The sequence below is a fragment of the Gobius niger genome (genome assembly GCF_951799975.1).
Source record: "Gobius niger genome assembly, chromosome: 2".
NCBI classification, from domain to species: Eukaryota; Metazoa; Chordata; class Actinopteri; order Gobiiformes; family Gobiidae; genus Gobius; species Gobius niger.
Genome location: NC_136853.1, coordinates 29,029,827 through 29,057,350, shown reverse-complemented (window position 1 = coordinate 29,057,350; position 27,524 = coordinate 29,029,827). Strand labels below are relative to the sequence as shown.

The 27,524-nt window shown below is 40.9% G+C and overlaps 2 protein-coding genes across 5 annotated transcripts; one reads left to right on the top strand and one right to left on the bottom strand.

Moving 5' to 3' along the window:
* Nucleotides 1–4,629: 4,629 nt before the first annotated feature.
* On the top strand, nt 4,630–16,295 carry tmem19 (transmembrane protein 19). The gene is made up of 8 exons (XM_079582899.1): nt 4,630–4,834; nt 12,702–12,855; nt 13,672–13,785; nt 14,391–14,528; nt 14,594–14,670; nt 14,770–14,947; nt 15,748–15,957; nt 16,037–16,295. Exons 1-8 carry the CDS (start codon nt 4,832–4,834, stop codon nt 16,195–16,197), a joined length of 1,035 nt encoding a protein of 344 aa, XP_079439025.1. The 5' UTR covers nt 4,630–4,831; the 3' UTR covers nt 16,198–16,295.
* Nucleotides 16,296–17,181: 886 nt separating this feature from the next.
* Nucleotides 17,182–26,555, bottom strand: rab3ip (RAB3A interacting protein (rabin3)). Of its 4 annotated transcripts, XM_079582895.1 has the most exons (14): nt 26,423–26,555; nt 24,484–24,578; nt 24,148–24,264; nt 23,905–24,071; nt 23,662–23,818; nt 23,306–23,401; nt 22,932–23,009; nt 22,381–22,593; nt 21,190–21,318; nt 19,732–19,844; nt 19,627–19,650; nt 19,290–19,389; nt 19,142–19,211; nt 17,182–17,650 (listed from the first exon to the last, which is right to left on the bottom strand). In XM_079582895.1, exons 3-14 carry the CDS (start codon nt 24,235–24,237, stop codon nt 17,568–17,570), a joined length of 1,320 nt encoding a protein of 439 aa, XP_079439021.1. In that variant the 5' UTR covers nt 24,238–24,264; nt 24,484–24,578; nt 26,423–26,555; the 3' UTR covers nt 17,182–17,567. The 4 variants fall into 4 exon arrangements, with proteins under 4 accessions (XP_079439021.1, XP_079439022.1, XP_079439023.1 ...); XM_079582896.1 differs by lacking the exon at nt 19,627–19,650; XM_079582897.1 differs by lacking the exon at nt 23,306–23,401.
* Between the last annotated feature and the right edge of the window lie 969 nt (nt 26,556–27,524).

Sequence of the window (27,524 nt, the reverse complement as noted above, 5' to 3'; positions counted from 1 at the left end):
CCAGCCGAGTAACCAACCACTGCTCCTCAGCAGAACCCCCTCCCCACTGATGCCACAGACAGAGTGTGGAGGGGGCGTGTCTGAAAGGGTCAGAGGTTCTTAAAGAGACAGAGGCCTTTCAAGACATTCGCTACAGCCATTTTGAGAGAGCAATTTTATACAAGGCAGTTATATTAATTTACTGCATTTACAGACCAACAGAAGGTTTCGTCATCATTGTAGTGTGCTATAGACTGGTGCTATGTGATTGAAAAAAGCATAATACCCCCTCTTTAAACGACGGTAGAGCCAGACAATAAAGTCAGAACCTTTTTAACACTAACCATGGGAGTTCTCTCCTCTGACCTCTGACCACACCGCGCGGGTCACTCCAACTTTGGAGACGCACTTCCAGCACACCTCTTATCATGAGCTTTCAACTGACTTCACGGCAGTTTATGTTTTTATTTACTTGTTTTATTGACTGTGACTCTTGTTTTGACTATGAATAGCCCCTTGTGTAGGCTACGTGTTGGGTTATACAAATAATATTTGATTGATTCATTAATTGGTAACTAATCTTGACCAATTAGCAAAAACAGTGGTGAATGTGACATACATTTTTGATCATTCTGTTAGATCTAGGCTATGTGTGTTATTCTAAAGTTTATTCTAAACCACTTTCTTTCAAATGTAGCCTATTGCAAATAAATCAAAAGAAAACAAATACACTTTCTCTATTTATTTTTAACCAAATGTAAGCGTCATTCACCCTAAAGTTGTGAAGTTGTGTGTATCATGTGTGCGCCCTCTCCCACGCTGTGGTGTGGGTGGATCTCTCTTCTTTAAAACGGCAAGTGCCTCAGGATCAGCACAGGTCTTCAACCCGTCCACTTTGCAATAGGTAAGAATTTTAATGTTTTCTGTAATACGCTCATCTTAACACTTTGGCATTAATAGTTCTTTGTTCTTTGTTTATGATAAACTGGTATTTTAATTTACCATGATAGTGGTTTTGTTTTAACCAAGCATGAGTCAATGGTGCCTTTAGATTGTTTAGCACATGATTGATACACTGTTTATGGTAATAAACAGTTCAGAGTCAGAACTTGCAAGTGGCTCCATAACTTGCTCAGTCGCTCCCAAATTCCTTCGGTCATATTCTACAAGTACAGTGAAAACATTTCTCTCCCCACTAGACTGAAAGTGTAAAACTGCAGACTAATATTAAAATCTTTACCAGAGAACTCAGTGTATGCCTTGTTAAATAAGGTGTTGTATCTATTGTAACCTAAAAGCCCCGTAAACAGTGCATCTGGTTCATCCAATATTATTTCCATGTCCGAAGTAAATGTGTTATTAAATAAAATGTTAAAAAAATGTTATTAAAATGTTATTAAATTAAATGCTGTTTCTTTTTGAGTACATTTTTGCATAATGGAACATGATTGATTTACCTGAATGTAATGTGTGAAAGTGTGAATTAAACTAAACTAGACTAAACTAAATAAATTGCCAACATAAATATTTGAAGAAATAAAATAATTGTAAAAATAAAAGGCTACATTTACCATTTATATTCATATCAGTGAGCCATTTTCCTAAAGAGCTTTTCCACAGCTAGAACTAATGATGTCTCCGTCAGAGTCCACATAACCAGTGTAACTCTAAAGAATTGCTTGTATCCTGCTTTACTGTCTTGGCATAGAGAATGTGCACATTGTGTGACTTCCAGTAAATGTTCTCACCAAAAATGTGTTAACTTTGAATGTGCTCTTATGAGAATTAGACAGAGCTCCATTTGTGATGCCATTGGTTTCATACAATCCATTACATGTGACCCGAGGCGAGTAGTACTCAGATAGAAGTACATGTACTTGAGTAACTTTTTGATGAAATTGTAGACTACGTTTTAGGTTTATCATTTGTTACTTTTTACTTCTACTTGAAAAGTAAAGTATCTTTACTCTTTTCTACTTTAGTAAAAATAATAGTTTATTTTTCCACTGTGAGTAAATATTTAAGTGGCTTCACTATGATCTATAAAAATAGATGTAGATCATCTTGTGCACCTTGTTTTTCATATTAATTTGTTTTGCTGTATTTTCATGCCATTTTCTTGAATTTCTCTTTGGAAGTGTCTCAAATTTTAGGTTTTGTTCCACACAATTAATCAGACTTTTTCAAGTAACTCAAGTAACATTTTCTCCAAGTACTTTTTTTTAAAAACTTTTACTTGAGTCATTTTTTTGGTCATTACTTTTTACTTGTACTTGAGTAAAATTATTTCAAAGTAATGTTACACTTACTTCAGTAAATATTTTTGGCTACTCTACCCATGAATATGACATACCACATAGTGGTACCCAGATTTCTATAGACAGGGGAAAATATACTGCAAGTACTGGCCAAGAACAGGCTCCACATTCAGACAACTGTATGTTTCCTGAGGAGCTACTCTATATTTTAGTTTCCACCTCTGCCAAACACATAAGTTATAACCTTAACCTCTTAACCCCCGCCTGAACCGAACAACAGAAGAGCGACAGAAAAGTGACGAAAATGAGACGAAAACGAGGATGAGAATGCCGCAAAAGAGCGACACGTGAAAGAAAAAAAGTAAAAACAAAAAACAAAAACGTGACAAACAAGCTTTTAGATCTGGGTAAAATTGACCTAGGGAAAAGTAGGAGGTACAACTACTACTACTACTACTACTACTACTACTACTTTAACTACTTAAAGTGCATATGACAGGTTTTAATGCTTTTGAAAATATGACTTATTTGGAAGAATAACATCAGTTGCAAATTCATTCATTAACCCGCTGACAGGAAGTGACATAGAAGATGGTAAAGTTCCATAGCAGTTTGACTCATTCATTTCCCATTGACTTAAAGGACCAAATAGAAGTTGATATTTTTATGTTCACCACTGCCACCTCAGGTCTTATGAGTAACTGCAGTTTCTATATTACGCTCATCCATGACGCTACTTCGGACCCGAATTAACACTTTTTTGATTCACAGTGCGGGATTTTAGAGGCAGTTGTGATGAATCGGTCTGGGCTATACACATGAGGACATTGCTGGAGCAAATAAGGGGTGGAAAATACCAACACAATGTTTACATTTTTAAACTCTGTATTCACCTTATTCCGGCCCGCTCATTTTTGACTCTTTTTGCTTTGTCTCGGCACTTCTGTTGCATTGACACTTCCGGCCGAGCGCGAAGTCCGTTCATTTAAACGGACAATGAGGGAAAATGTACACCGCTAAAATAATGTAAAAATGTCCAATGTTCATTTGCACCAACATGTCAACACTGCACCGTTTCTCTGCGCGGCCTAAAAACGGCTTTGTTTTCATGTAGTAACTGAGTTTATCTGGACTTCTCCAGTCCCATGTTAACTGATAGGAGAAAAGGGCGGGCACAATTCATGGCGGCGCCAACGCGAACCTCAGGAATATTTTTTTTATTTTCATTTTTTTATTAAACATAATAGGACATACAGGGTATACCGATCATATCATACCCAAATCATACATAAATCATACAGAACTTCCGGAATAAGGTAAATAGAGTTCGGGAATGTGACATCATATCGGTGACGTTCACGATTTAGAATGTGATGATGTCATAATGTCAGATGGAGGGCAGGGCCAATACAACTCTATGGGAAAAATGCAGTTTTTAGAAGAAATCTCCAAAACAAAAATTGACAAATGTGTTTCCTCATCAGTATTTGATCGTGATTGGATTCACAAACCTGTGATATTATTTTTATGTCGTAAGTCCTTTCTATTGGACAACATCACGGTCATGTTTTCCCATATTCTCACCACTTTGAGAAAATAATTGGACATTAGTTCATATGTGCTGACAGAGGAGATAATGAACTTTGTGACCGTTTTTGTTTCATGTGGATTTCTCCAGTAATAAAAAAATATGCATTTTGTCAGTTACCACAGTTGCCATAGTTACGGTCAGTTGCCCTGTTGTGATGTCACGTGAACGCCACCTATTGTAAACTAATGGAGATTTTAAAAGTTAAAATACTGGAGTTATTGTTCGCACTAAAACACCTGGACACCACAGTGTGTTAGATGTATTTACCAGCAGTAACTCTGCAGCTAACGGAGTTATACAGTCAATGGTTGTTCCACAGCTTTTTTTCCCTCCACTTTTAATACTGTTTTTTAGCTAGTCTATGGAAATGTATGCTAACAGCTGCAAAGATGGCGGATCTCCATGGTAACTGTGGAACTTCCCGAACTCTCTAAGGAAGTGAAACCATAAACATCACAAAAAGGGCCAAACCAAAGAAAGATGGGTACAATCTGAGGCAAAATCTTAAATATAATCATGTTAACTATGTTTTAGCAAAAAATGTGGCTAATGTGTCATATGCACATTAAGGCTGGGCATGGAAATTTAATCTATATCGCAATCCCTTTTTTGCTCAATCTCAATATTCGTCATGGGACATTATAATCGACAGGTTTACAGCCATTTATTTGGCAGAAGCAGCAGCTAGTTTTGGAGTTTGCCTCGATCTTGCAGCGTGAAGTCACCATAGACTGTAGAAGTCACCGTGGGAATAAGAGGAATATGATGGGAACAAAACAGCCGATTGTGCGGAAGTTGGTCCGTCCGCAAATGGCCCCGCCTTGTCTCCTGACAGTGAGGAGGGTTTCATGATTTGCGATGAAGAATCTCACTAATAAACCTATACGTGCTCGAAATCAACAGTGGTGTTAAGAGGATACATTTAATTTGATCAGTTCGGAAACCGAGTTCATGTGAGCAAATCGTAAACTTGTAAACGCAATGATAATGGCTCCGGAAAACAATGGTGAGTTTATATAATAATCTCAAACTTTAAACCTTTTTTCTTCTAGCTTGAGACACAAAAAAAAGAAGGAAAAAAAAAAAAAGATGAATCCCTGCTCTGTGTCACCAAAGGACGCTGAAAGGTTTGGGCATATTATCAGGCTGTCCAGACTGGCAAGTCGAGAGATCTTCAATATTATTATGTTGCCCCCTCGAAATCACCAGGGAGAATCAGTTGGCTTTTCAAAGTTTATTTCGAGCTCAAATATTACAGAAAAGAAAAGTGTAAACATAGGTCCCCTGTGAATAAAGGATAAAATAGTTTAGCGTACTATGGATTAAGTTAAAATGGACAAACAGATAAAACGACACTTACACGTCCCAGATGTAACAAGGCTTAGGCCACAGCCCGACTACTGCGCCACAGCTTCTGCCCTGAGGCTGTGGGCCTAGCTCTTTTAAACTAGAATAAACAGGTCACGTGATGGACGCGCTTCCGGTTTCAATTATAAAAAGGCAGTGTTTAATTTAGCGAAAAGATTAATAAATACTGTTATTTACAGTGAACCATTTACCAACAATAAGAAAGCGCTTAAATACTTTGTCGAAAATGGGCCGACAACACCCTCCCCCACTAAAAATAATGTTAAACCAACATTCCCTTAATCCTACTGGGGGGTCTTACTTTACTTAAACCATAAATTGTAGCAAATAAACAATTTTAACCACAACAATACTTCACAAAAGAGTCCAGGCTAAATGAATAGTGTCCGTTATCCAAGAGTCCTTTGGCACGGCGGTACGCGCAGGTTTAAAGGTCCATTTCCGTATTTGGGTAGATAGTCCGTTGAAGCATTGGTGGGCCCCAGAATCTTCAGAATTGACTCAAGGAAAATACCTTCTACCCAAGATTTTGTAGCAGCATAGCAAACCAACTAAACAAATGGCATGTACTACTGAAACAATAATTAAAGTACATTTACTACTATTGCACATATCTCTATTGCACACAAGCCACATACTTTAAAGTGCAAAGTGCAAAGTGCAACTCAATTAGCAGGTACATAAAGTGCATGTTACTACTGCATTACGACTGGGAATTAAAAAGGATATAGGTTGGCCGAGGTGCTGAAGAAGCCGTCTCGGACCCTCGCTGGTTTGGACACACCGACAGGACAGGTCTGCACTTCCAGGACCGTGGGCTCACCAAGCTGGTCGTAGGTGTACAAGCGCCTGGGCCGTCTGGTTCTGACAGGTCTTGCAGATCCCTCCGAGGAGTCTGAGGAGGATGCCTCTCGCTCAGATGAATCCGCTTCCTGTACTGGCTCTGGCTCCGGCTCAGGGTCAACCTCTGGGATCAGGATCACCACTTCAGCTCTCTCCTCAGCAGGTGCAGCTCCCTGTTCCGGCTGTCTTGGAGTGGGGACTCTCGGTTGGAACTCTCTGGCAGTTGGGTTGAGCGGCTGAAGAGCGGGTTGGGGTGGCAGGACGAGATGGTAGTCTTCCTCACTAGAGCTCTCTGTACCTGCAGGCTGGATGTTGCACTTAACACTTGTCCCTCTTCCTGGCGACGTTCTGGTTCTCCTGCTTCTCCTTTTAGGGTTGGGGACGACAGGCGCTGGTTCAACCAGGTAAGGACAAGGTAAGAGTAAGTTTCTGTGCAGCACACGTCTTCTCCCTACAGCATTCAGAGGCTCAACCACATAGACAGGGCTTCCAGGGCCTTTGCTCTCCCTCACCACATGGACAGTGTCCTCCCAGTGACTGCGGAGCTTCCCCGGACCACCTCGAGGCGTGAGATTTCTCACCAATACATGGTCACCCGGGTTCAGCGTGGAGCTCCAGGCGCGCTGATTGTAATAATCTTGGCCCTTTTTTGCAGACTTCCTCATGTTCGTCAGGGCAATGGCATAGGCTTCCTGCATTGCCTCTCTCCACTTCTCCGCATAGCCAGCAGGGCTCTGTTTCTCTGCGTCACCGAGCTTCTTGGGAAACAAGAGGTCAACTGGGAGGGTTGGCTCACGTCCAAAAAGCAAGAAGAAAGGGGAGTACCCTGTCGCCTCATGGATGGTGGAGTTGTAGGCATGAACTACTTTGTTGAGGTGCTCCTTCCATCTGGCCTTTTGTGTCTCCTCCAGTGTCCGCAGCATACTCAACAGAGTCCTGTTAAAACGTTCGGCAGGGTTAGCTTGGGGGTGGTAAGGTGTAGTGCGAGAGTGTTGAATACCACCATATTCCTGGAGCTTCCGAAACAGCTGGTTCTCAAACTCTCTTCCTTGGTCGTGGTGGATCCTGGATGGAAACCCAAAGCGTGGGATAAATTCGTCAAACAGCTTTCTGGCAGCAGTTTTCCCAGCCTTGTCTTTGGTTGCGTAGGCCTGAGCGTATTTAGTGAAATGGTCCACTAAAACCAGGATATACTCTTCCCCTCCGTTGCTTTTCTCCAGATGTAAAAAGTCTATTGAGACCATCTCGAATGGTGCAGAAGTTTCAATGCTTTGAAGTGGTGTCCTTGTGACTCTGTTGGGCCTTTTGTTTTTGATGCAGCTGCAGACACGTGTAACGTAGTGCTCCATCTCCTGCCTCATTTTTGGCCAAAAGAAGCGCTCTCGGGCCAGGGCCACCATCCGGTCAGCACCCAAGTGTCCCATCTCCTCATGGAGGTACTTGTACACCAGGGGCTTCAAGGGCTCTGGCACCACCAGTTGCAGCCTGTTGTTAGTCTTCCTCCACAGGAGTCCATCTTCACCCAGCTGCAGCTTTGGCCATTCTCTCAGGAGAACCCGGACTTGCTCACTCTCTGCAGCTTTGTCTCTGTACTTCAGGTAAGTGTTTTCTCTTTTCAGGTTAGAGACCCTCTGGATGGCTGGATCTGCATTCTGCTGGGCCTGGATGTCTTGGATGGAGAAGGGCTGAAGGGGTGGTACAGCACTGCCATCTGGTGGTAGGACATCCACATTACAGGTGACAGCAGAAATCCAGTTGATCTCACCTGTTTGGCTGCTTTTGACTGCTTTACAGATGCTGTCCATGACCTCCGGCTCACACTCTTCCGTGCACTCCTGCATGATGGTTCTGATGGGCTTAGGTCTGCGAGAGAGAAAGTCAGCATCTGTGTTAGCTGTTCCAGGTCTGTACTTGAGTGTAAATCTATAGTCTGCCAGCTCTGCAACCCAGCGGTGACCCGTGGCGTTGAGTTTTGCCGACTTGGTAACGTAAGTGAGTGGGTTATTGTCACTGTAGACTGTGAAGTGTGGCGCGTGGAACAGGTAGTCACGGAAACGCTCTGTGATGGCCCATTTCAGTGCGAGGAATTCCAGTTTTCCTGAGTGCAGCTTGTAGTTCTTCTCTGCAGGCGTCAGGGTTCGGGATCCGTAGCCAATCACTCTCAGTGCGCCATCTTGTCGCTGGTACAGCACAGCACCGAGCCCTTGCTCTGAGGCGTCAACATGGAGAATGAAAGGCTGCTCGAGGTCTGGATATGCCATAACAGGTGGATTTGTAAGTTGGTTCACAAGCGTCTCTAAAACTGCTCTGTGTATTTCTGTCCACTGAACCGGAGAGGAGGGTGGGAGCTGAGCACCTGAATGTTTTGTCCCCTTTTTGTGGCAGTGTTTTGGCTCACCTTTGGGCTTTGCCAGCAGCTCATACAGTGGCTTTGCAGTCCTGGAGAAGTCCTGGATGTAAGCTCTGTAGTAGCTCAAGAATCCCAGGAGCTTCCTCACCTCTCTCACTGTAGCTGGGGTCTGGTACGTGAGCGCCTTTACTGCCTCCACCTCTCTTGGGTTCATCCTGTATCCTTCTGCAGAGATCACACGACCAACATACGTTACTTGTGGCTTAAACAACTCACATTTTTCGGCTCTCAGCTTCATCCCACAGGCTCTCTGTCGCCGCAGGACTTGTCTGACGTTTTCCACATGTTGGTCAAATGTGCGGCTGAAAACAAGGACATCATCCAGATAGGGCACACAGACTTCATCCCTCAGATCTCCCAGGCATCCCTCCATGTGGCGTTGAAAAGCAGCCGGGGCATTTGAGAGGCCAAAAGGGATCCTGGTCCACTCATAGAGTCCCCATGGTGTAATAAAGGCTGTGTATGGTCTGCTCTTCTCGCTCATGAAGCCTTGGTGGTATGCTTTGCCCTGGTCCAGGACGGTGAACCAGGAGTTTCCACCCAAGTTTTCCAGGATTTCTTGGATCCTGGGGATGGGATGACGGTCTGGCCAGGTCTTCTCATTCAGCAGCCTGTAATCAATGCATAACCGGAGAGTGCCGTCCTTTTTCCTGACACAGACTACCGGTGAAGAGTAAGAGGAATAGGACTTTTGAACCCAACCTCTACTCAACAAATCCTGAATGTGAGCCTTGACTTCCTGATACAGGTGTCTGGGTATGGCATTGTATGTTCTCTGGACAGGGACAGAGTCTTTCAAATTAATGTCCATTTGCAAACCAGTGACACAACCAGCATCCCACTCATCTCTGGCAAACACGTCACCCTCCTCCACCAGCATCTGACGAACTCTGTGCTGCTGCTCTGCCGAGAGGTGACTCAGATCTACAGGCGGGACCCAGGGCTCCCTCTGTGGTGCTTGACTGGGCTGCTCCGGTGAGGATGTGGCACTGCCCTCTGGTGACTTGGGCTCTAGTGGATAAACAGCATCAACACTGTGTAACCAGCCAAGCGTTGTGCGGCCACAAAGAGTAATATCACAGTCTGTTGTGTTTTCAACAGTTACCTTAATCCTTGTATTCTCTTGATGTTGAATGAGCTGCTCTCTTACTTTGAGTCCTGTGGGCCACGGTGTCTCCGGGTTAGGCTCCAACACGACGTGAGTTCCACAGAGCAAACCTTGCTGTAGGTAGTTGCATTGCACTTGGATGGCGTTCCTCTTTGGGACAGTAACTGGCATTCTTCCCAGACGAGCAATGTGGGGGTTGTTTTCAGGTGACGGCTTCTGTAAAACAGTTAGAACAGCCCTCGCAGTTTCCTGACCCACATCAAGTGCTGAACAAAATCTCCTTACCATGTGACCAGAAGGAAAACAGCTTCCAAGACCCTCATTTGCCAAAGCCAGCTCCTCAATTACATTAAATCCAATAATAGGACGTTCCAGATCTGTAGAGGCAACTAAGATGGGAACAACTACTGGTTCATCACTCATCCCAGCAACAGCATCTTGTGACAGTGCAAACTTCACTTCAATCCAGCCCTGGTATGGAATCTTTGTCCCATTTGCTGCGGACAGATCCAGCCCTCCTTCTTCCAGTAACTCTTCCACAGGCCTCACAGTAACATGGGGTAAGTGTCTCTGCTTCCACTCATCTCCAATAATGGACACTTGTGAACCAGTGTCCCACAGCACTTTGGTGTCAACATTGTTCATTGTGGCTCGAACAAGGCACCTCCTTCCCACCAGCTTAGCAGTTTGATGTTGTTTACCAGTGAGGGGCGCTGTGGTGCAGAATATGTCTGTGTTCTTACCAAGATGTACGCTGGTTTCGATCTTGTTGGTGGAGGCTGTGGTGTTCCTAGCCGCTCTGCGGCAACCAATGGCCCAGTGGTCTATGCTCCCACACTTGTAGCAGTGGTCGCATTTCCCCCCTGGATTGGTCCGCTGGCACTGGTGACACTGCCGGTTGGGGCGTGTCCTTGGTGGTGGTCTGTTGTAGCTGTGGCTGGCTTGTCCCCATGGTGGTGGTTGTCCGGGTGGCTGGTGCAGGCTTGACAGCTGAGTGGTGAGATTCTGAATGGCTTCACAGATTGCTTTGTTCCCCTGGTCTACTTTCTCCATCAATGTGTCACGTTTTTCAAACTTTTGCTTGTTACAACTGGTAGAGTTACTGTCATAACTGCTGCTCTCTGAATCAGTGAAATGTGGATCATTACTCACCGCTAACACCTTGGCTCTGGATTTGCTTGACAGCTTGCCCTTCCTCTCCATCTCCAGGTTGTAGGCGGCGGTCATTTTCTCCAGCAGAACTTCATCAGTTATTCTTGGATTTTGCAAATATGGCTTTAAGTCAATACGGATGGTGTTATCTTGGAGTCCGGTAAGTATGGTTTGCAAAAACTGATTTTGGATGAGCTCTGGGCTGTACTTCAAGCCAGTGTCTGCTCTTTCTGAAGCAAAGAGTACCTGTTGTCTCAAGTCCATAGCTCGAACTAAAAACTGGACTGGAGTCTCTCCGTGATCTTGTGCAGCACGAGTTAAGGAGTGGTACAGCTCATTAGCATCTTTTTCAACAAAATGAGTCCGCAATATTTGTTTCAGAGCTTTCAATGACAAATCATCTCTACTTTCCAGATAACTTCGCAGTTTTGTTCCTGGAATCATAGCTTGAAGGACTGCATCAATAATTTCGCATTCATCATATCCCTTCTTTAATGCTTTTGTAATTTGTCTTTCTAAACTTGCATATCCCAGCTTATCCGTTTGATTATGTTCACCAATTTGTCCATTAATTTTCAAGTCTTTTCTATACATTGGGTGAACAACAGTTTGAGTTCTTTCAGACAAATTATTAGCGGCAGTAAGCGTGGTGGCAGAGGTGCGTGGTCTTACCACAGGTTCCGTGTTGCTGGGCGCAGTACCAGCTGTGTCCGCCAGAGGGCGGCATGGCGACGTGGGACCAGACGTAGACAGCGTTTTTCTCAGTTCATCAATTCTGTCATTTATTTTCAATAACAATGACATTCCTCCATCTTCAAGCGACGTGACATCCTCACACTCCAAATGCTGCAGAATTAGCCTTCTCAATTTGCGAGGTGAGTTTTTTTCTTCATCTTCAACATTGATTTCAAGTGTAGTGCATATTTTAAGAAGTTCCGAAGCAGGTAAGGCAATTAGCTTTTCCTCGATTTCTTCCAGAATATTTTCCCATTCAGACACTTGTTCGTTAAAGTCTGGCATGATTGGAAAGTCTTTTACCTTGGCTTTGATCGTGACTTGCGGTGGGTTGTGTCGTCTTCCTTGACCTCGCTTCCGTTAGCATTAGCTCCGTGATAGCTTCGTGTTGGCGTCTCTCGTAGCGTATTCCACTCACGAATATAGTCCACACACGCGCTCCGGTAGCCACAATCCACGGTAGCGGTCCAGGTCATCCACAAACTTAATCCGACCGGGCAGAAACACCAAGATTTTGTTGCCCCCTCGAAATCACCAGGGAGAATCAGTTGGCTTTTCAAAGTTTATTTCGAGCTCAAATATTACAGAAAAGAAAAGTGTAAACATAGGTCCCCTGTGAATAAAGGATAAAATAGTTTAGCGTACTATGGATTAAGTTAAAATGGACAAACAGATAAAACGACACTTACACGTCCCAGATGTAACAAGGCTTAGGCCACAGCCCGACTACTGCGCCACAGCTTCTGCCCTGAGGCTGTGGGCCTAGCTCTTTTAAACTAGAATAAACAGGTCACGTGATGGACGCGCTTCCGGTTTCAATTATAAAAAGGCAGTGTTTAATTTAGCGAAAAGATTAATAAATACTGTTATTTACAGTGAACCATTTACCAACAATAAGAAAGCGCTTAAATACTTTGTCGAAAATGGGCCGACAACAATTACTTGTGGGCAATATCAGCCATTCAGTTATTATAACACAAAATTGAGTCAACAAAACACTGCCTCATATTGCGACTGGGAGTGAATCAGAACCAGAGGCTCTATGAAAAAAATCTCACACAACAGGATTCCTTTACTTAGTGTTTTCTCTTCTAGTTTAACAGCATGTGGATTCTTAATACGTGTGTAAAATCAGAATTGTATAAAGCTATTTTCTCCTTGAAATAAGGGACAAATATTTCATTGTACTGAAACACGTCACTTTTGAACTGTAAAATATGATCTTGATCTCATACTGTCCCTCTGTGTCTTTTCCAGGAGCCCAGTGTCCCATTTATTAATATGGAGAAAGATAAGGACTTGCTGTTCAAAGAGTACGTCAAAATGATGACTGATATGATCGTCCTGTGTGCCACACTGGCACTGTCTCTTTTCTTCTGGGTCATTTCCCTCACCCTCAGCACATACTATGGTAAGCGAAGGCACTGCATCCAAATTGGTGGTTTGAATCTTGATAACCGCATGAAAAGACTCAGTTGTTTTACACAGCGAAGCTAAGTCATGTGCTCCTCCTTCAATACTGTCCTTCTTTCTCACAGTTTAAAGCCCTTTGATCATAGGGTTGATCATAATTAAATAGATACATTTGAACAAGTAACGTTAAAGGTCGTTGCTACATTGTGTTATGCATTTTTTAGACATATCTACTTTTTTTCTTGCATTCTTAAAACAAAACAAAAAAACAGGTTTATTACAAAGTACATCTCTGACACGTTAGAGCCATATGAACCATCTCGGTCTCCTGGTGGTTCTTAGAGTCAATAATAAACACGGTGAGGCTGTGCTTCAGTTTCATGCAGCTAAAATCTGGAACAGTCTTCATGAGGATATGAGACAAACCTCAACTCTGACAATGTTCAAATTCAGGCTGAAAGCAGTTCTTTTTGCCAGTGCATATGACAACTGAAAGTATTTTATCTGAACTGAGCTTTTTATCTTAATTGATTAACGCCAGACTGCTGTGTGCGCTCAAATCATTCGAACTGTGCAGCAGCAATATCACTTGTGATTTTAGTCTGGTGTTAGCCAGGCTATATTTTATGTGGATGTGCATGAATTGATTTGATTTGCTTTCTTGAAAGTGTATGCAACTGTGAAGCACTTTGAATTGCCTTCTGTATAAACCTTTACTTTACTTTCCTTTCCTTTCCTTTCCTTTCCTACACCATCTACAAACACGTTGTTATAAAATTACGCTGTTGTCTGTATATTTTATGATTTACCATAGGCACCCTGCAGCCTGTATCTCCATGGAGATGGTTACTCTCCATTTTGGTTCCTCTTGTACTGACGATAAGAGCTGTGAGGAGACGTAGTCTTGATGGGTCCGGAGCTCTCGGAGGTATGTGCTCACTACATTTATCAGTGTGAATGTATGTGGAAGAAACACATTGGACACTACTGTGTGTTCGATGTTTTTACCAGTCGTGACTCAGCAGCTAACGGAGTTGCTCCATGCCTTTTTCCCTCCACTTTTTACACTGTTTTTAGCTAATGTTAGTCTATGGCAAATGTTTGCTAGCACCACAAACATGGCGGATCTCCATGGTAACAGTGAACATATAACATTCCATCCTGAACTCCCTAGACCATTCTCAGTAACGTGACTTTTGTTTGGCAAGCAGCTGTTTGGAACTGTGCCTATTCAAATATAAATTAAAATGAATGGACAAATAAAATAATGACAACTCAAGTCACATGACTGAGAATGGTCTATAGGTGACACTGTTGTCCAAACGGATTTAGTTGTACACCATAGCAAAAACCTGAATCAAATTACTGTAGCACTGAACATCACTCTTTTTCAGACACACTGAATTTCCTTTTTGTGAATGTTTTGTGAATGTCCTCCAACCTTCCAAGTTCAAAAGTACAACATTGTTTTTGTGGTCTACTGAAGATTTGGATGATAAATGGCACTTTAAATTCAGTCTCATGTTCTTTTAGCTCTTCTTGTGGGCTTTGTCCTGACAATGGCCAACTACAGCTTCTTCTCTTCTCTGCTGGCGTTTTTTATAACTTCATCCAAACTGACTCGCTGGGGAGCAGCGGAGAAGAAGAAAATTGATGCAGAGTATAAAGAAGGTGCGTAGAATAATAATCCAGTTTGAACCAGAACCTATTTCACCTGTTAATGTGTTATTATCTAGGTGGTCAGAGGAACTGGGTTCAGGTCTTCTGTAATGGAGGAGTTCCCACTGAGCTGGCTCTTCTGTATATGATTGAGGTAAACTCAAATGTCTGTTATATGAACTCAAAAGTTGTTATAATTACTAATACTTGCTCTTTATAATCATGCTTCATTACATACATTTCTGGCGTTTAGGTAGGTCCAGGTGAGATTCCAATAGACTTTGGGAAGCAATACTCAGCTTCCTGGATGTGTCTGTCTTTACTCGGGGCCCTGGCCTGCAGCACTGGAGACACCTGGGCATCTGAAGTTGGACCAGTCCTTAGTAAATCCAAGCCACGTCTCATCACCACCTGGGAGGAAGTCCCAACAGGTGGGCAGTCGATCTTTACATGACTATATGAATTTGGCCTTTAAGATAATTAATATATTATACTATATAGTACTATAAGAAACATAAACCATATCATATTAACATTATTATCATTAATAATCAGAATTCTTTTGTATGGCAACAAGTGAGCTGTATTGTAGTCAACTTTCGAGATTTGTAATACAAGTTGATACAATGAACATTACAAAGCTTGTGTTGAATAATGAAAATATCAGTGACTCATTTAATGTTTTATAACATATTTAAGCAAATAAACATTACATTTTGTTTTAGTACGCTTCAGATTCCTCAAAGTATTATTAGTTTTTTACTGCAGCAGTATTACATATGTCATACTTTAAAATGTGTTATTGTTGCTGGCCTACAGATAAAGTCTTGACAAAATATAATTTCATATAAAACAAAAAAAAAGTCAAAAATTTTAGATTGACTCAAGCAAACATTAAATTTTTTCCTCTCTTGAATGACAAACCTTTGACCTTTTAGTTTGTATGAATGGGTGCTTTTTAAATTAGAAGCGTATTCCTGAAAGTAAGATGTCCCAAGAAGCAAAAGAGTTTGTCCTTTAGTAAAGAAACCACTTTCACAGAATGTCTGAGAAGACCTACTGTGTAAATACATCCTTAGGCCTTTCTGTGGGAGCCGTATGGTCGAACATTTAGGTTTTCAGTTATGATGAATATTACCAAATAAAATTGGAGCTTTCGGGCAAAAACTATGGGATTTCTAAGTAATTCTACATTACTCAAATGACATGAAACAATGCTCTTCTTTTTGAGGCACCAATGGTGGAGTTACTTCAGTTGGATTGACCGCCAGTTTCATGGGTGGACTGACGGTGGGCGGTGCGTACTTTGTCACTCAGCTCTTGTTTATTAGTGACCTTCACCTGGCAGATGCTCAATGGCCTATAATCTTGTATGGAGGTGTGGCCGGATTGCTGGGTTCAATGCTGGACTCTTTCCTTGGAGCAAACATGCAGTACTCTGGTAGGAGCCTCTTCCATATTTAGAATAATTAGCTCAACTATGTACCAAATAATAGTGTCTCCACTGTTGTTTCCATCAGGGTTTGACTCGAGCATTGGAAAGGTTGTAAGTTATGAGTCCGCCACCACACAACGGATTTGTGGAAAACCGATTCTAGACAACAACGCCGTAAACTTGTTCTCATCAGTTCTTATTGCACTCATTTTGCCCGGGTTAGCCTGGGGGGCATGGCCACGGTAGGACGTTTTCATTTTATTGTGATATTGAATCATATGATGAGATCCTCTACAGTTATAGAATTGACTGCACTCTGTTGCCCTCTGCTGGTCTATTGACAAAGTTCTTGATGTGAGGGCCACATTGGTTTTTTTAACTTTCCACTAGAGCCAGACCAGATGCGAATTTGGTTGTTTCAAACAATTACAATTCCTCAAAAAGATTGTGATCTCCTAAACATATTAAAAGAGCAACAAAATGGCAGCAGTTATGCATTATCTTTCTTTGTCATTGAAAACATTGGCGTTTTCCCCCCCATATTAGGCAATGCATATCGCTTGGTCATGTTTTGAGGGTCGGATTGAAGGGCTAGACGGGCCGCATCTGGCCCCCAGGCCTTAGTTTGTCCATGCCTGTTCTAAAGCCGGGAAAAAACAAAATAACTAAGATTAGGATTGAAAGACAACAGAAATCCTTCTACCCAGGTTTGAAAATGTAAATGACAACTCTGTGTCTCTTGCATGATTCTCTCATGTCCAAATTATATGCACATCACTAAGTTTATTCTATAACATTTTTGTTCAATATTGTGTTGAGTTTTAACACTCTATATGTCAATTTCCTTGTTATTACCTTTGATTTTCTTGTGATCGAGAATAAAAACAGTGTTTGGCAATGCCCACAGAGAACAACAATAATATTTGTAATTTTTATTTCTGCTTCTCAGAGAAAAGGCACTAAACCAAATTTTGAAGTCTGACATTGAATAAAAGGGACACAAAGAATTCTCAGATGATTTAAACCAAAGCAGTCATACACATTCATTACACAGGACTAAACTTATCTACATGTTCCCGATCAGTTTAAATCTTCATGTCGCAATTTGATATGTGTCAGAAACCATTCGCTCATTAAATACCTTTTCAGATTATCTTTGCATACACAGTCTTAAATGCTGCATGCCTTTATTCCAGCATAAATTATAAATAAATAAAAGGTTAATACTTTATTTCCACCCACCATCCATTTATGAAAGTGTATAGTGCACTTTTATCCAGATTCTTATTCCCTAAAAAGTACAGAAAATAAAGCTTTTTCTCTCCAGGAAACCTTCAATAACAGGATTTTTTTTTCTTGTTTTTTTTTCTAATTTCCAACATTAACACATCACATAAGTAGTATTTCAAGTACTTTAATTAGGCCTAGTGTTAAATTAAAAAAGGAATTTTCAGCCTCTTTAAAAATGTGTTTTCACTTGGGAAATGAGTACACGCAGAGAAGTGAGGGGCTTTTGTGAAATCTGTTATGGGGGAAGACCTTTTTTGCAGAGACAGAATTTCAGGTAAAAGTCTTGTGATTGAAGAACGTTCATTCTGCAATGGTCCTTTGCCGGTTCACAGTTCATCTTTGAAGTAGCCAAGCTTGGCCTGGGACATTTCTCTGCGGAGCTGCATCACCTCCCAAAACATCTGCTCTGCTGCAAAACAGCATTTTGCATGTTATGAGATCGTAATGAGATCGCCTGTTCAGGGGTGTAGGAACTGATGACGTAATCATTATTAATTACGTTTTTGGCTGATAATTACATTGGCCAGTCGAGAAAATCGTTCACAAATGACAACAATGAGTAATGTGTTAGTTTTTCATCTTGACCAATAATGTAATAACCGGTCAATAACGTAACTAATAATTATTACATTAAATCATCCAATCATTACGTTATTGGCTCCGTGTTATTCCATTATCGGTTCCCACACCACTGAACAGGCAGGCAGAAAACAAACTAAAGATTCAGATTGAATAGTTATGTAAAACATGATCAATTATTAATACAATAAAATAAATCACTATACTATGTAGCTCCCTGAGCAACTAGTTATATAGAGTCGGCCAAATAAGTTTTCTTAACGCTTTAGAATGCAGCCCGCGAGTTCCGGGTGTAAGTACGGGTAACAAGAAAGTAATTACACATGTAAGTACAGGTACTCTTACAATGTGTTACAAGGGGGAACAATGTGTAACAAGGAAGTACAAAGTGTTACAAGGGGGAACAATGTGTAACAAGGTATTACAATGTGTAAAAAGGAAGTACAAAGTGTTACAAGGGGGAACAATGTGTAACAAGGAAGTACAAAGTGTTACAAGGGGGAACAATGTGTAACAAGGAAGTACAAAGTGTTACAAGGGGGAACAATGTGTAACAAGGTAGTGCAACATGTAAAAATGTGTAGTAAAGGTATTAATTTTCACCTGTTCTGCTTATTTTTTCTGTGTTCACTCTTGTTTCTGTTTGTTAAATGCAATGGTGTCTCACTTCAGTTTACAGCCTGTGCTCTCCTGTACCTACACATTAGTTACAGTACACATGCACATTGATAACATGGTACTTTTCCTTGTTTCTGCTTGTTACAGGCAACGGTGTCTCACTACAAAAAATAAACATCAATAAAAATGCCTGTAGTCATGTCTTCACTTTCACAACAGTAATACTGTTGTCCTGCAACATTAAAATGTATGCACAAAACCACATTCCCTTTTGCCACAACTATGTGATAGCTCAGTACCATTAATTGCTCTTTGAATACCTTTACTACACCTTGACACATAGTTACACAGTTACACATTGTAAGAGTACCTGTACTTACATGTGTAATTACTTTCTTGTTCCCCTTACTTACACCTGAAACTCGCGGGCTGTATTCTTAAGTTTTACCATATGTTTTTGTGTAAACAAAACACACTAAATATATGCATTTTGTTGAGATTGAGCACATTTACCAACATTTATTTTTCCATGACAAACTACAGTATTATGTTTATACCACTAGGTAAAATCTTGCTTTTGAGTTGGTTTCAATAATCACTTTAATAACAATAGTTTGTTGTAAAATTTAAAAACAATTGTTGTAAAATGGTCCAAATCCACCACAAACTTGTGAAAATTACCATCCAATAATTAAAGTCTCACCATCCTGCTGCTTGACCAGCCCTTGGTGAATATACCGCACATAAGTGAAGAAGTTGCACACCGCTGTAATCTAAACAAAAATAACAATTATAGTCATTTATCCAAAAGGATTGTTTTCAGATGTTTATGATACACAGCATTTACTCACTTTGTATCTACAGTAGGGAGACACATAATAGTAGTTGGGTGAGTCTCCAAATTTGATTCTGTGCTTACAGGTTTTGGTCTGACCACTCAGAGCGCATTTTCTATGAAGACAAACAGAACATTGCATGGGATTAGTTTTATCCCCATACCTTCCACTTCAAAGCTACAGGGCACTAAAATAAAATAATAGAGGCAGCAGTAAATGGATAAATTGGGGTTATCACTCAGATGCCCATAGCTGTAACCTGGCCATCAGGACAGATAGACAAAAGAGGTCATGTTATTAAGGGTTCAGAGGAGCAGTTGAGGAGTGACTTAAAATGATGACAGAGACTTACGTGATGAGCTCAGCCATTCGTGCACTAGAGAGGAAGAGTGAAGTAAGATGGATAGAGGTTGAAGGTGTGAAAGTATGCAAAGGAGTGAGTGTGCAGTGTCCTTACTTTGGTCCACCACACTCAACTGCCGAGGCCTTGACCACAGGAAGGGGCTGGAATCCAACTGGCTCCACGCTGAGTGTGTTCTGTTCTACTGCCTCCAGGATGGCCGCACCCAGCTGACAGACACCAACAGCAAACAGGATTTTCCTGGATTAGTATTTGGTTTCATTAACTAGACTGGCCTGCCAAACATTCATGGATTCTGTTCAAACACAGAAGCGTCTGGAATCATGTTCATAGCTACTGTATTTTCTGGACTTTAAGTTGCACTTTTTTCATAGTTTGGCTGGGAGTGTGACTTATATATCAAAAACAATTTCACATGTTTGTTATTTTCACGCTGACAGCCGCAAGAGGGCGCTCTTGGCTTGTGTACGTATCTGCTACTCCTGTACCACTGAAGATAAAAAAAAAAACAGCAATGGAGCAGCAGAAAGAAAGTGTGGAGTGAGCGAGAAACTTGTGAGGGACTGGCGAAAAGCGGAGATTACTCTTACTGCAGAGGAGAAAACAATTCAATACATACTCAATACAGAATGTCTTACTCAAATGAGGAAGTCATTCTTAAATCCAGCATGCATTAGAGCAAAACTTTATAGTATCCATCACATGCAAACAGAGTTTAGTGGTTTGTTGTTGATTTCGCACAATTTTTCTTGTCTTGGTTGAGATTTCTTAACAAGTCATTTTCCTTTTTCTTCAACTCTAGTAAGCAGCCTTTTTGGGGGGTTGCAAATGTTTCTCTGATTAATCTGGTGTTAATCCACCAGTAAATCACAGCCAAAAAATGATGTCTGGCTGACAAGGCTAGTAATTAGGGCCCGACCAACATGGATTATTTTAGTCCGATACTGATATGATGGACGATAGCCGATATATAAGCCGATATTTTAAATCATTTCATTTGAGGTTTGTTATTCAATCTCTCAAATAGCTTATAGTAAAACATTTATTATTATAGTTAAGGTTTCAAACCTAGAAATATATCTAATAGAGGTCATTCGATTTCTCTAAGGCCGATGACGATTATTGGGGATTTTGATTGGCAGATGCTGATATCACTGCTGATATTTTTGTCCAAATTTCTCTCATCTAATAATAAAAGACAAAAACCAGTAGATTCCAAAACAAAGAAGGTTCAGCCTCTATCTCTTATGGTTCCGAAATTACACACAAAAGTCTACAACATATAATATAACAATAAAATAGCTGTACAAACTTATGACCCATTTTCACCGCGGTGCTTGAGGCCAAAAACGTTTTAAAGCTCTGACTGAGCTCTTTCCAGAGCAAAAATGTCTCTTACTTTTGGTCCAGGAGATATCAGCCTTTTTATCGGCTGATATTGAAAATATCCAACTATCGGCCCGATATATGTTGGGCCCTACAAGTAATAAACAGTGTCTGTTCGCTTATACTACTACGATAACGTAACTGGAACTTAGAAATGGTGAGGTTTACCTCACTCTTGTTGAAAGTGAGACACGGGTAGATGTCTTCATGGTAAATTCTCTCTAAAAAGTTGCAGTTCCGGTCTAGCGTTGGCTCCTCCTTCCACAGTTTGAATTCATTGAAAATCTGACTGTCCACCTACATTTGACAGAGAGAAATAAACAGTACATGAAAATAGATAATACAATGCAATATTACATTTCTCTATTCAAAACACCCAAAGTGCATCATGGAATGTTTTTTTGGCGAATGTATGAGTGGTCGCTCCAAGATCAATCGTTTTTAGGTTTTCTGGTAGGTTTTCTCCACTGAACCATTTCCATGGTTACGCACACATTCCATCCAGAAAATCTACCAAACCCTCAAAAACAATTGACCCTGGAACATCATAGAAGCCACTGTGATGGAAAACACCTTGTTAACCACCCATACAGCCGCTGAGTTACACAAAGGTCAAACAAAAAATAATATCTACTTTCTCACATCAAAAGTTCCATAATGCCCCTAAAACACAATAATAACAAACATGAAAAGCACACTAGACTGAGTACGTTTCTGTGACATCTACTCAAACAAGACCAGGGGTGCCTAAAGTGAGGCCCCTGCTTAAGACCATCTACTAACAGTGGTCAACAATGAATTTCCCTCGAAAGACACTAGGGGGGGCAGTAGAGTTTAGAAAAAATTAACTAAATAACTCTTGCTTGGCATGTTCATCATATATAACCAAAGACTGTCAACACACTACTTTTCATTAAAGACAGAATTAGAGATTTGTAAAGCCTAGTGGTTAAAGCTACAGCACATATGGCGGAACATTGTCCTCTGTTCACGGCACTGTGGGTTTGAGTTCCCGCTCAGACAATGTGCTGAATGTCTCTTCCATCTACACCCCTTTACTCTGTACTGTACATTTCAATTACGCCTACAAGCCAAAAAAGAAAAGTATATTTAAAAAGGAAAAAAAAAAAAAGATAAGGAGCTTGGGATCTGCCTGGACTGGATTCAAGATGTCAAGGTGTCAAGAGGTCCTTGGGTCGATGTGTTGATGACCACTGACCTAAAATAATAATCATAATCATAATGGCTTACAATTGTATTGCCCTTTTCAAGCCTGTGTTACCAAGTTTCTTTAAGTGCAAACATCCACAAATAAAAGCAGAAAACTGTAATAAAGCCTTCAAGATAAAGCAAGCAAACCTCTCTACATTCTCTGACTATGGGCTGTGTTGCTGACGGGTCTGGCTGAGTGCCCAGCATAGCAGACGAAGTGCTCTTGTTCCTGCTGTGGCCCTTTCTAAAGGGGGTCTTCATTCCGCTGGACCCTACAGAAGGGAGTTCTCCAACAGGAGAGGTTGGAGAGGAGAGGACCAGGGTCTTCAGCGCCTTCACCTCAGCCTGCAGGACGTCAATCTACAAAGCACAACAGAATAAGACTGAAGTGAGTTGATATTTTCAAAAGCCTCAGAGGTGATTTTGAAGCTAATATAGAAGTGGTCATCAATTACATTTGCCCAAGCACCATAATTGTATCGACATTTACTATGAATTTGACTATTATACGTAAAGTAGCATAGCATGTAAAACCTTCATAATGTTCACAATCATTTATGAACAAACTTCTTATAATAAAAGTAATTAAACTAATGACCATCTTAGGACTGACTGAGGTCCAGGAGAGAACTTGGTTGGGCCTGATTTGGCACCCGGGACAGCCTATTGATTACCACTCCGCTGTATTGTTGTATTACCTTGCCCAAAGCTTCTTTCAACTGTTTTTCAGCATTGGCCTGCTTAACATTTGCTTCTCTGACCATCTTGTGCGCCTCCTAGACGAACATGCAGCAGGTAAAAGTAAAGAGATTATTTTCCCACTTTTAAGACACACATATATGTAGAAACACAACAACATCCACAAAGTCCTACAGCCTCAGCTACAAGAGAAAAGCTGTAATAAAGAGAAAGGTTCCCGACTTTACAGAAGCACAGTCCGACCAAACAACTTCATAACTCATGATGTGCGGATGACTTGTCAGTTACAATGTATTTATGAATGAAAAACAATGTGTTTATTAGGTTTATTAGGATCAGCAGTTGACAGACGCGGGGTGAGTGGCAGACCAACCTGGAAGAGACTGGCGGTGAGCTCCTCCAGCTCCTGGCCAAGCTGGTCTCTGACTTTAGACAATCTTTCACACTCCTCATCCTTTAACAGGAGCTCCTTTTTCACATGCACACACACATGCACAACAAAAACAACAAAAAACATCCAGCAAATGAATTGACCATGCATGATAACAAATTAAAGAGATGAATTAAAAATAAAAATATGTCCTCTTGGCACAAACAATTAACAAATAAAAGCAAACAGCATCAGAGAGGGAGTCCTTTTAATCTAAACAGTATGTTAATCTCATTACATCTGACACATTTTCAAAACAAGCAGTAACTAATGAGCATGTACAAACAAGGGCGTCTTACCCGTTGGGCCTTTGCTAGCTCCTCTTTTAACCTCTCATATCCTTTTTCTCGGACCTCCATTACAGAGGGGCTATGTAGCCGAGCGAGACTGTCACTCAAAGCACTGCACTCCTCGCCTTCATCTCCATCTGTAGTGTCTGGCTCCAAGCCTGGAACACTGGAGCGCAGACGTCCAATAGTACCATCCATTTTATGACATGTATGTTGTTTTTAATATAAATAATAATTTTAGGTGTGCTTTACCTTCCATTGTGGCTGTGCCTTGGGGAAGAGTAAACCGGTTGTGTGGGGAGCTGATCTGCTCGCAGGGAGGTGGGGCGGCCAGAAGGGGACGCTCCCAGTGAATGTGTGCGATAAAGAGAGGTTGGAGGAGTGCTGTGATGGACTGGAGGCCGCTGCTCCGCTTGGTTCTACATAACAATACAGTATAATTCATGGAAAACATTCACATCCAAAATAAAGAGATTTCAACGCCGCCAGAGGTACCTGGAGATCAGGGGTTGTGGGCGACGCCAGGTTCACTTCATGGAACCCCTCCAGCGGTTCTGCATTGCTCTGACTGCTGCTGCAGGCCATGGCAGCAACTCTTAGACATCATACACTCTGTAAAATACATAAACTCACTCTTAGACAAACAAACCAGTTAGGTATGAACCACGATACGTACAGAATCTTTTTAACCACTTTAAGAGTTCATAATATGTGCCAGTAAAATTCACATACTACATTATACGTTACATATCCATGTGTCCATACATTCAAGAACCTGAACATTTCTACTGACATCCAAGGTTCTAGCCATTAAGTGTTAAGTTTATTTACCATAATGCTGAAATGAACGAAGTAAATACACCAGCATCAGAGGGCAAGTGGGTTGGCAAAATATCTCAAGGATGACTGTGCGTCCTCATCAAAACCTGAAAAACAAAACAAAAAAGATTATGCAATGACCCTCAATATTTGCAACTATTATATAAAACAAACACTATACAACCGTTACTGACAAAGTAGGTGAAATGCGATCTTAACTATTCATACCTAGCCTGGTTTTCTATAAATATTCTTTGGCACTTTATTGATGTAGCTCTGCAGACTTTTGTTTCAGGTCCCTCTTCAAGGGTGCATTTATTTCAACAGCACACTTGCTCAGCCAGGTCCGCAAAATTTTCTGTGTGTATCCAAGAGGGTGTGTCTTAAGTTGAGTGTAAACAAAAACCGGATTCAGCAAATTGTTTCGAAAGACAAATATTTTTTCGGTCATTAGGAAAGCTTTTGTCAATGAGTGCATACTTTAAAAGGTCAAAAATGTATTGCCAGCAACAACACTATGGTCTGTTAAAAACGTACAAAGTGCAGACCAGGGAGTCCAGGGAGCAGAAGTTCCTTTTGTCACGTCGAACAAAGGACATTACTTTACAAGCTCAGCCCTGTCCGACCTGCCAGTCAGATGTGAAACATGCTCACTGTCCACTGTCCTTGCCAATCACCACTGCAGCAGGCTTTCACCGGAAACCTGACCCAGTGAGATGCTGTGTAAGATTACAGTTACTCCCTACCTTAGGGTACTCCACCTCCTGTGAGTTCACACGTTTAAAGATGCTAAGCTAATGTTATCCCCCTTTTCTAATAAAAATAATCACTGAAACACTCAGCTCAGCAGCCAGATAGTCTAAACAACCAATAGAGTGCGGGAAATTCCACAGTTACCATGGAGATCGGCCATCTTTGCAGCTGTTAGCATACATTTCTATAGACTAACATTAGCTAAAAACAGTATAAAAAGTGGAGGAAAAAAAGCTGTGGAACAACTCCGTTTGCTGCCGAGTTACTGCTGGTAAATACATCTCACACACTGTGGTATCCAAGTGTTTTAATGTGATCAATAACTACAGTATTTTAACTTTTAAAATCTCCATTAGTTTATAATTGCTGGTAATCCCATAATGCTTAGCGATATGACATCACATTCCCGAACTCTACTATTAAAAACACGAAATTACATAGTTGTTTCGATAAACACCGAGTTACACACTGAAATATCTGCTAAGATGGGATCTCTTAGGGATGGTGTGTTTCTGCTTCTTCAGGAGAAGATGCTCTAATGCCAATATAGTCAAACGATGCCATCTAACCAATTGCTTTGTTTTTAAATTACAAATTCAACTACATTCTTCGGTCATGCGTCCAGATGATGTTCTGTTTCTGAATGTTCAGCATTATTATTATTATACACTTGTTGTTGCCTTGGAGATTTAAAGTTAGTCACGGGAAAAGGGTGACTTATGCCAGTGGTTGTCTGTGTTATTGGACACCATGCGCATTAAAGATGCAGGGACACATCGTCTGTATTGCGTTCAGTTTGGTGCCTAACAACATGTTTCCTGCAGCTTCTTCTGCCATTTTAAGCGTGTAACTGTCTCAACTAAGTCGAAATGTTGGTGCCACATTAATTGACAGGGTGAATACGAATTACCGTGGTCCTCATGATCTAGCATAGGGGATGGGATTGTGAAAAATAAAAGTTAAACTAAGCAAACACACGTCATTCGATAACGCCAATGATAAAATATCCTCACAAAATACAAGGCGTATATTGACACAAAAACTATAAATATATCAAGAGATCCGACATTTCGTTAAGCAACAACATCGTTCACTTGCTAGCTTATGTAGCTAGCGGGCTAACTCACTTCCATAAACAAACCGGATAAAATGATAAAAAACGAACATGACGTGGATGACACGCGATGTGCCAACTCACCAGCCAGCTGTGCGAACACTGAGCAAATAAAATCCACAACAACAGACGGAGGGTGCAGGGCTGTGTTGATGGAAAAGCTCAAGACCGATTGATAGAAGATGCGTTTGCGCCGGGTTGCCAGGTCTCAGCCGGGGTTTTCAACCGGTTAACCGCGGACCTGGCAACCTTTGCGGACAACTGGGGGAAAAATATGAAGCTACAAAATGTAAAATATCGCCCTCAAGTGGATGACAGAAAAACATAAAACAATAGGAAAAAAAAGATCTTTGGAGAGGGAGCGTAGTAGCCGACCTTAGTTGATTGTTGTTAGCTGTGGTCCAAACTCTAACTTTCCAGACATTTCTAATATAACACTCCAAATCTCCACAGAGTTTAACCCATGTGCCATCCCGGGGGCAAACACTTTGCCGCTGCCTCTGTCATAGTTTTATCAAATCGTCTGCATTTTCGGATATAGCCTAGCCTACCTTTTCATGACTTTTATATTTTTTTGATTAAGTAGGCTAATAACCAGTGTTAATTTTGACAACATATTTTAATTGAGTATTAGTCTAGTCTTTTGACGAAAATGTAATTCGATTTTAGTCTAGTTTTAGTCAAAAAAAATCTTCAATTTTAGTCTAGTTTTAGTCGACTAAAATTGCAAGTAAATTTAGTCGACTAAATTTAAGATGAATTTAGTCGGCTTTGCATTGATAATATTCATTATAATCATATTTAATCTTGATCCTTTGGCAGTGAATTTACATGATCTGAGGCTCTTTCAGACGGTCAATAGAAGTTTGGACGATTTTAGTCTCTCCCTTTCTTTTGAAAAACTTTTAATTTAGTTTTAGTCCAAAATAAGTCGACAAAAATATCACTTTGACTAAAATTAAGACTAAATATTTTAGTCGACGAAATTAACACTGGTAATAACAATGTTATGAGAAAGACAAGCACTCGTGGTCCTTTTTGGGATAATTTATGACCCCAATTTGTTTAATATTTTAGTCATAAAATGTATTAATTTTTATATAAATTTGGGTTCTATCTTTAGTAACTTCGGACTAATGGTCTGATACTTCATTTTCACTTTGTAGGCCTAATGTAAAAAAACAAA

Excerpts from the sequence above, each read along its gene's own strand:
- tmem19 (XM_079582899.1), top strand. Across the intron at positions 12,856-13,671 it reads CACCCTCAGCACATACTATG|GCACCCTGCAGCCTGTATCT; the intron begins GTAAGCGAAGGC and ends GATTTACCATAG. Across the intron at positions 14,671-14,769 it reads CTCTTCTGTATATGATTGAG|GTAGGTCCAGGTGAGATTCC; the intron begins GTAAACTCAAAT and ends TCTGGCGTTTAG.
- rab3ip (XM_079582895.1), bottom strand. The coding sequence starts at position 24,237 with ATGGCCTGCAGCAGCAGTCAGAGCAATGCAGAACCGCTGGAGGGGTTC. Across the intron at positions 23,819-23,904 it reads AGGCACAGCCACAATGGAAG|TGTTCCAGGCTTGGAGCCAG; the intron begins GTAAAGCACACC and ends TCTGCGCTCCAG. Across the intron at positions 17,651-19,141 it reads GCTGGTCAAGCAGCAGGATG|CAGAGCAGATGTTTTGGGAG; the intron begins GTGAGACTTTAA and ends GCTGTTTTGCAG.